This window comes from Poecilia latipinna, unplaced genomic scaffold (genome assembly GCF_001443285.1).
Source record: "Poecilia latipinna isolate Pla-1442-1.1 unplaced genomic scaffold, P_latipinna-1.0 Scaffold680, whole genome shotgun sequence".
In the NCBI taxonomy this organism is placed as follows: Eukaryota; Metazoa; Chordata; class Actinopteri; order Cyprinodontiformes; family Poeciliidae; genus Poecilia; species Poecilia latipinna.
The window spans coordinates 125,758-135,200 of NW_015113296.1; the positions used below are offsets into that span (position 1 = coordinate 125,758).

Here is a 9,443-nt window from a genome sequence, read left to right on the forward strand (position 1 = left end):
AATGATGGTAAATACGTGCTCAAAATGAGGGTGTGTGTAAAAGGCAACATTCTACAAAACATTATGCCTTTCAGTCCTAATAGCCACGTTTCAAATCCCAACAGATGGTTAAAACTCCAAGAAAATGATTTGTGCCATTTCCACTGTAGAGCGAGCTGGACCGTGTCATATGAGAAATGATACAGACAAAAAGTAATCTGTCATTGACTCGGCCCCCTGCTAGGGTTTTAAATTGTGCAATCAGGGACTTGTTGAAACAGTCAAATAATTTTTCTTAATTATCATGTTTTTGTTCAAGTGTCATTATTAAACGAACAAATTATTGCTCATTAAAGAAGCTTAAACAAGTACACAGCCTTGCGGGAAAACACAATCAACACATCGATGTCCTTTGTTTTCACACGGGGACCTCATTAAAGAAGCAACTGTGTTGTTTTTAGCTTCCAGGATTTGTCTTGTACGCAACGGCGGATCTCCTTACCACGATCTGCCCAACGAAGGCGTTGTCCTGCTCCTCGGTGACGGTGAGATTCACCGGCAGTGAAGAGTTGAACACCGGATCGTTGTCATTCACATCAGTCACCACCACGTTCACCACAGCAGTGGAGGTCTACAAAATGACACAAACGCGCACATTTATAAAAAAATTGTTTGCTTGATTCATTGAAGAGTTCTTCGTCAAATATTTTGAAACCCAATAGTAAAACACTTTCCTAAGGACTGCAGGGACTGAACCTTCAATGAGCGCTTGGATTTTCCACAATGGCTCTTATTGACTTTGGGTGAAAATGACAAAAAAAAAACCAACTAATATTTTTATATATACTGCAGATATAAAAATAAATTCTCATGGAATAATTACATAAAACAATGTCTACTTGTTTGCAATGCAATTATATCCTTTAATATGGTGTAAATACTGTAAAAGAGGTATTTTTAATTATCCAAGGAGGTTCTGATACCTGCCAGTAGCCTTTTGCATCTCTGCTAAAAGTGACATTGCTTCTGCTGATCATGCAAAAATGTTTCTAAATGTGAAACTGGCATCATTTTTACAAATATTTTTGCAGTCCTTAGAACAGCAAAAGGTTAAAGCCGATTGATTCACAGTCTGGAAAGTTCACAAGAGAAGCATTTACCTACATCAAGCTGTCGTACAGTAAAGTTTAAATTGCACCGAGCAAACAGCGTCTTTACAGTAGAATAGGCTCAGTGCGCCAACTTGTATAGTTCTCGTCCTCTGGCAGTATGACGGATTCACAGGCCAAACAGCCAATTAGGCACTTTGTAGTCTGACACTCTCCCTACAGGACATTTAATATTATGAGAGACAAACAGGTGTGTATGTGTGTGCACAGACAACCCAAGGCCTTTTGGGCGATACTGATTAATGGACCAGTGTAATGCATCTATGCTCCAGTCTTCTGTTCTTCTTTTTCTAGTTTTCTTTTTCTCTGAATGGTCTTCTGTGGCTGCCCTGTTCAAACCATTCTTCTCTTTCCTAAACTCTACACTGCCTCATTCTCAATATATAATGCAGCCCCCAGCAGAAAAAAAAATGTTTAAACTTCCTTCACCCATTTTTTTTTCCAACTTTATGTCCTTTGGGACTCAAATATAATGCACTCATCATCAAGCTCTAGAGACTGAGGGAGAGACTGCATGTTAACAAATTTGTTTCAAGACCTATTTATAGCGAAGCAGAAAACCATAGGCGGTTCTTGAACACCTCTGAAATCTTTCTCTCTTTTCTTCCCATCCATTTAACTCAGTTTTGCATGGATGTCTATGATACAAGGTCAGGAACATTATTATGAATTTTATCCCATTAACATCTCCATATATATTCACTGACACACATATGAGGAGATTTTATTTATTGAAGAAGATAAACGTTTTGATGCCTGACTAACAGATGGATTGTGAAGGGAAGAGAAACCAAAAGGGTAAACTAACAAATGAAAACAAGCAGGGGGAAAAAAAAGAGAGCAGCGGATTGGTTACACTTAAGTTAACAACACAGAGTGAGACGGAGGAAAAGACTCGGGTGATCTGTGATCAGTTTGATAAAAGAAAGTCAATCTTCACCACCTGTGAAGATCACCAGTCGCTATGATCATCTCAAAAAGATGGTGATATTGAGAAGCAGTTGTTTTTAAAAGGTAAGAACAGTTCAAAATTCAGCTTCTTTTCTTGTTTTTTTTTTTTCAAACCAAATTCATAACTGCAGAGCTGCAATGAAAAACAGTCCCCATTGTTATTAAGGATACATCTTTTCATCTTTGGTGAATTAATTATTTCGATGAATGATTAACAGGTAGATGGAGAAAGGAGGAGAAAAGCAGTATAATTAACTTCACCCAACATCTGCATGGATCAATGCAAGATACAAACGTATTTTTAAAAGAAATATGGAGAATTATTTATGACTTTTTAACGTACTCTTTGATAAAAAAAAAAGTACTAAAGTATGTGATAAACCACTGACAGTTTAAGTGATTTACAAGTGCCATAAAATGGATCCCCTGCTCTCCAGCATCCACTTGCATCTTGGCAGGATTGTAATATCGTTTAGAAAAAAGCTTTTGCTCCATCAGAAAGGGGAGAAAAAAAGGCGATCTGAGATCCTTGAAGTCATGTACCCCAAAGAGTTGAGACATGTAATGGGGGCTGTAGCAGAAAAAACGAGTGATGAAAATGAGACACAGTGTTTAGATGGTAAGGAGATGGTGAATAAGGAAATGCAAAAAAAAAAAAAAAAAGCCAGTGCACAGTGACCACAGGGGGTATTCTGCAGTTTCCCTTCCAAGGGAGGCATAGAAACATCTGAAAGATATGTTGGCAGAGATGCAAAGAGAATTTTAACAAAAAATTGGAAAGTAAAGAGTGAATTAGTGCCACTGATATCCACACTTTATAGCCAACAAATACCCAATTGTAGTACCGTATTCTCCGCACTATAAGGCGCACCTAAAAACCTTCAATTTCCTCAAAAGCCGACAGTGCGCCTTATAATCCGGTGCGCCTTATATAAGGACCAATATTGAACCACAACAGGTCTAGCAACTACGGTAAGCAACTGCCGACTTCATTTTCCCCCGTAGAAGAAGAAGCGGGCAGTGCATGCTGGGATAGTTGTCAGAACGCTCGTTTGTTAATAAAGTTTGACCTATCTACCTACCGACCATCTAGAATCAGGTCGTCTGCAGGTCATTCAGCACCACGTTCTCCACCAACATGCTGTGTGCGAACGGAGAAGGGTGACCATCATCCGGCCACGCCCTGGCCCAGTCGCGGAAGGCTTTCCTAGCCAACCGAGTCGGACTGTTTTGTTGATCTTCACTTAAGTGCAGCTCCATCTAGTGGATGCATAACGTAACTCCAGCCTCTACTGTAGCGTCTATTCTATGCGCCTTATAATGCGGTGCGCCTTATAGATGAAAAAAGTTTTAAAATAGGCCATTCATTGCAGGTGCGCCGTATAATCCGGTGCGCCTTATGCTGTGGAAAATACGGTAATACAACAAACTTTCTTAAGATTTAAAATTATACACAGCATGATGAAATAGCCAACAATTGTGATTTAAAGAGAAAACAGAATTTTTAAACTATGTTCAGAGTTAAAGCATTTCTAGATGAGGTCAAAGGACCACACACTCGGCCATTCACAGGATGTTAAAGAAAACTTGACTCTTCAGACCGCGCCACCATCATTCATTACTGCCTGGTCTGTTTCTGTTGCTCAAATGCCCACAGTTGGCTCTTTAACAGCGTTCGTACTTTGACTGGTCAAAGAAGGGTCAAACTTATTATAAACTTGTAAATCTAGTGGATTTATCTGAGGAAAGGTTTTTGTTTGCTGCCTGATGAGTATCACCCACTGACAGACGTAACAAAGAGAGAAATACGGTCCGTTTTTCACCTTGTCAAAAGTTGTAATTTTAAATATGTTTGGTATGTTAGAATTCTAGGGAGACAATGACGACGTCGTATTAGGAAGCTAATGAGCAACACTGATAAACCCAGGCAGTGTACTCACACACGGCGGTGAGGTATGATGTAGCAACACATGGTGTCTAGAGGAAGATAGGATTTGGCCAAAGGGTTGCTTGGAGACATCGCTCATTTGTAGAGTTGATGGAAAAGTCAATGAATGAGTTAAGACAAGGGTCTCAGTAGACATGTGGGTTTGTACAGGATATTGTTGGAAGCAGATGGCTGAAAGGGATGGTATTTGTGAGACAGGAATGAGCTGGTTAGGGGAAAAAGAAGTTTGGATAAGTTTTGCAGGGATTACAGCAGAAAGGTGCCATAAGAAAAAGGTGGATGAGAGAAAAAGATTTAAGCAAAGGAAAAAGAAAGATTCACAAGTGAGACTTGTTGAATTAAAGGATTTGGAAAAAACCTCCAGGGGGATGTCAGGGGGCAGAACAAAGCAAGCAAAAGGAGGAGGATGGAGACTCCTCTGTAAGATGAAAACCAGCAGTGTCTGAAATACAAGTCATTCTATATATTTTCTCCTAAGCTCTTTTTAACTTTTTTTTTCTATAATTTACTATTTTCATAAAGGACAAGTATTTCCAAAACTGCCTTTAATGATCCTCTTTCTACATAACACAAAAGGTGTCGTTCGCAGCAATTTGCTTCCAACGGTTGCTTGATTTTGATTTTGCTCAACGGCTGTAAAACAACTCAAGGAAGGAGAGACAGTTAATATTGGTGCGGCACAGCTGAGTTTCTTACTCCATCTGGGCGTCCATCTGAGGCGGTGACAATCAGGATATAATGATCCAGAGACTCCCTGTCCAAAGGCTTGTCCAGAATTAAATACCCTGAACTGGAGAGAGACGACAAACACATCGGATTGACGTTGAAGGTAAATGCTTCGAAAAAGATCAGAGCATGAATATAAAAGACACCAAACAATAGAAGTCATCAGTAAAAAAAAAAAAAAAGGCAAAAGACAAAGCAGGGCAAATCAAGATACCATGGTGTAGAATACTGAGTTTAATTTGATGAGAAGTTTCTGTTCAAAAGTCACTGATTGCTTATCATGTGCAGCACTCCTTCTAATTTCATGCATTTGCAAGATTTGTTTGTATGCAAATACAAGATCAAAATGAGTTGAAAACCAAATGCTTNCACCCCTGCCTACTTGTGTGTGTGTGTGTGTGTGTGTGTGTGTGAGAGACCAAGACCAAATTAAAAGTTTGTGCGTTCACATTCAATTAAAAGCCCCCCAGTCCCTCTTTAATCAGCGGCTGCGGCGAAACAGCTGCACTGACTCCACACCGTGTGCTTTCCTCATTGGCTGTTGAAAAAGGTTGATGCTTGTCTCCTCTCGGACGCCCTCACCTCCCCCCGAAAGCAAATGGACACATAGACATCTATTAGACATAGAGAGAAAACTGCAGAGATACCACACCATCAGAAATAGTATTCAAATGTTTACACAACAGGCGGCATCACCCTCTTCGTGTCATTATTCCCTTATCACGCCAGACGAAATAAGGCACAATTACAGAAAAAGATAGAACGCGGCACAACAAGTGGGGCGGCAGGGGGGAAGTGAGTAGTCGCTGGTAAACAGAAACTTAGGGCTTGCTGCTCTTTGATGGAAGGAGACATGAAGAAGCCCTCAACCCTCCCACTACCACAATTAAGCGTTATTTGCTGATTTGAATGCCAGTCAGACTTTCCACATCAGAGGCGCTGATGAGACATCTCATGATCATTACCTACTTGGGCTGCTGTTTGCACACTGCTGAAAACGAAGGAGAGCAAACTGTTTGCTGGACAATGGCAAAGCTCTTTACTGTTTTTTATTTTATCTGTCAAAGTGACGAAGGAACCGCTTGTGCACATTCTACATTTGGTTTCTCCCTGTGGCCCTACTAACCACAGGGTTTGGCTAAAGTCTAATTTTCAATGGTTGTGCACAGCACAGTGTAATTTCTAGTAAACTTTGTAGCACAACTCCCTTCAACATTCATTACGTATGGACAAAGCATAGGACAAGCGTAGAACAAGGGCCTGGCTTCTACTCGGTTAGGATTATATTTAATTGATGAAAAGTAAAAGTAGTGCACGGTGGTGAATTTAATAAAAAAATCTGAAAAGTGTCTTTTTATTCAGCAGTCAGGTAATATGGACTGTTATTGTCGAGTTTATCACAATATTCTCTGGTATTTATTGTGATGACAGTAATGTCATCACAATAAATCACAATAAATACTAGATTATATATAATAATATAATCTATTAATAATAGATTAAAAACTTATAGAAGTTCTTTAAATTGTTTTCTGTCAATAGGTTATATTTCAGCAACTGAATTTAACTATAGTTAAAGTACCAAATCACAAATATGGCTGATTAAATTTCACAAAGATCAGCTTACTATTTGTTCAATAAACTCCTTTAAGACAAGAGCTACAATAATAAAGTTTTATCAATAAACACCACATAATAATTGCATTTAAATTGTGTTTGTTAAAGATATTAAAGTTTATTTCTGCTCCCATAGGTCAACAGTAAAACAAATGTAAACATCATGCACAGTTTAGCATGATGTTTGCTAAATTGTGCATCAAGATCCTTTAGGCACTAATTTTTAAAAAATCAAGGTGAGAATATGCATATCGAGACATACTCCAATTGACTTTAATAAATGTTATGTAAAGTTTTCCCTCAGGCAGGCTGTAAAATACCACATATTTCCCATCCACTTCACAATAAGCTCTACTTTGTGTTGGTCTATCACATGAAATCCCGAATGAATTCAATAAAGTTTGTGGTATGTAATGTGACTAAATGTGGAAATGTTTTTGTCCAAGACACTGTACTTGCAGTTTTACCAGATATGAATGGGCCTCTTAATTCCTAAGCCTATTCATGCATCATGACTCAACCACTTTTTGGGTGGCCAGTTTCCTCCTCTGTGAGAGGTAAGAGTAAGACAACAAAGGTGGTCAGCAAAGCCAGTCTAGGTGCCTGATCCGTCCTAAATTTAAACCTGTAGACAGACAAGTCTAGCCAGTGGGCGGCCTCATTCCAGGCCCAGATCATCCATGGAACGGAGAAAGACAAACAGCTGACCAAAGAGTCAGCCTACCAGCCCTGAGGCTTTTAAGTCCATCCTCTGCCATTTATTCCCTTCATCTCTTTTCTCCCTTGACTCGTCTTCGATCTCTGACTTTGAAATTGCTCTTTACAACTTCTTCAGCCTTTAGACCCTCCATTTGTGGGCGTAAGACAGCATATATTAGAGTACTTAGAGAATCATTGAGCTGACGAATAGCGTGCTGTCAGGATTCACTTACTATTCCCCTTTGAAAAAGAAAACCTCAGGCACGTTGGAGGCGATGGGTTTATGAAGAGGCAGGAAACGTATACCACATCTGTTGGGAAGAAAGAGTTGATAGTTACTCTACAGATCGTCAAACTGTTGGCTTGTCTTTTGAATATTAAAGTAAACCCCAGTTGGACGGACAGATTGCACTGGACGTACTGGTCTTGGGGTTAAGATAACAGCAGTCTGCTGTTCTGGAAACCAATGTTCTTGCACATGGTTCTCTTATCTCCTGTAAAAGAATTTGCCTCACAAATTGTGTAATAGAGAGTCCATGTGGTCTCGGTGGAAAAATGGAAAAAAGAAAAATCGCACATGTTCACTGAAACAGTGCTGCCATTGTGCTGCCTTTTGTTTGCTAGATTTTATTGCCACTCTGAGAATCAGCCTGCTGTTTATGTGACACAAAGATCTTTTGGTTTTTACTTGTAAGTAAAAACCAAAAGATGAGTGTGCTTCAGCTGCAGAACATGTAAACAGACCCCTCTGGTGCTGAGCCATAGGCAAAAACAATCGAAAGGGGGGGATCTGTACGGACCATACAAGCCAGACTGCATAGAGGCAGACGAGATGTGTTTGTGTTCTGGCTTGGTCCACCTTCTTACCCCTCCCTTTCTCCTTTTTATCTCGTCGTCTTTTCTATCCTGCCTTGTCTCTCGAATGAGAGAGACAGGAGAAAAATGAAGAAAGACGAAGAAAGAATAGTCTTCGTCTTTCTTCATTTTTCTCCTCCCTGTAATCAGCGCCTTTTGAAGTGGGCCGAGGAGATGGATTAGAGTGGGACCTACAGGGTCTTTGACCCGGGGTGAGTTGGGACGAGTAATTAGACAGGGAATTAAGAGGAAGCCCGGCCCCTCTCTCATGTCTCTCTTGTGAACTGTAAGCCCTGTGTAATGTTGTACATTAGAGTCCCACATTAGAAGACTAGAAGTAGTGTGGGGAATAGAAATTGAACATGGGATATCTTGGGTTAATAGACTGCTGTTTCTAATAACTCAACCTCAGGACAGAGACAGGGACTCGAGTGTCAGGAGGCGTGGTTGGTGGTGGTGAGATAGAACGCGGGGACCCAGATGAAGATGATAATGATGATGAATTTAATGAAGGCACCAGCTTGAACAGACAAAACAAGTAGGCAGCACAGTGAGCGGAAAATAAAGCTAACACTGGCAGCAATAGACAGAGCAACAGAGCCAACGCCGACACAGGACTTAAGCAGTTCTACTGTGACGACGAAATAATCAGAAAATCAAGACTAACAGTTCTACTGAGAAACTGAACTGAAAACTACAACGGACGAGGAACAGACGAGGTATGACGTACGACGAGGATTCGACTAAATACACAGGGAGGGTAATCAAGGAATGAGACACACCTGGGAAGCAATCAACGGGGAAGACAGAAACAACAGAGACTCAGGACAGAAACTGAACACAGAAAAACCTTAAAATAAATACACAGATCATGACATTGAGTTTGCAACTTGAACTTGAGTTGCAAATAGGGCTGTTGTAAACGAATATATTAATAATCGAGTAATCTATTGATTATTCTTACCATTAATCGAGTAATCAGATAAAAAAAATGGTAAAATAAAATATTGGTAAATCTGGCATAACACCAGTGTTACTATCAGATATCAATATCAGTCCAATTTTTCATATTTGAGCATCCCTAACAGTTGCTTTTTGTAGTTTAGAAAACTAACCTGTAACAATAATAACTCACTTTCTAAGTTAACCAGAAAAAAAAGTTATAGAAAAATCTGAAATTATATTGAATTTAATAACAAAGAGGCAGGCGCACAAATGTGCTTATAAAAAATATCTACAATCCAGCTTTTAGTTTATGTATTCATCTTCAGTGAGTTTAATAGATCAATTAAACTAACCTTGCCACCTATCCTGTCACGCTTTGGGTTTGAAAATACGGGAAATGCCGCCTGGAGTGGGAGTGGAGGGCGAATGAACGAACGTAAGATGGAGGGGGGGGAAATAGACCAGCGGACTGACGAACCGTTAGACCGGGGGACGAACACGGGGGGAAGCAATACGGGATATTTACGACACCTTCACTGGTCACACTCAGAAAC

General features: G+C 39.9%; 1 protein-coding gene across 1 annotated transcript in view; it reads right to left on the reverse strand.

Moving 5' to 3' along the window:
• Window positions 1-349: 349 nt before the first annotated feature.
• The window catches only part of LOC106954776 (protocadherin-15-like), a 182,362-nt gene continuing 173,268 nt past the window's right edge, over window positions 350-9,443 (reverse strand). Inside the window, exons 19-20 of the mRNA XM_015044523.1 lie at window positions 4,744-4,837; window positions 350-610 (exon numbers count right to left, since the gene is read on the reverse strand). Coding sequence (XP_014900009.1) covers window positions 437-610; window positions 4,744-4,837 — 268 coding nt within the window. The 3' untranslated portion in view covers window positions 350-436. The remainder of the gene's footprint in view (window positions 611-4,743; window positions 4,838-9,443) is intronic.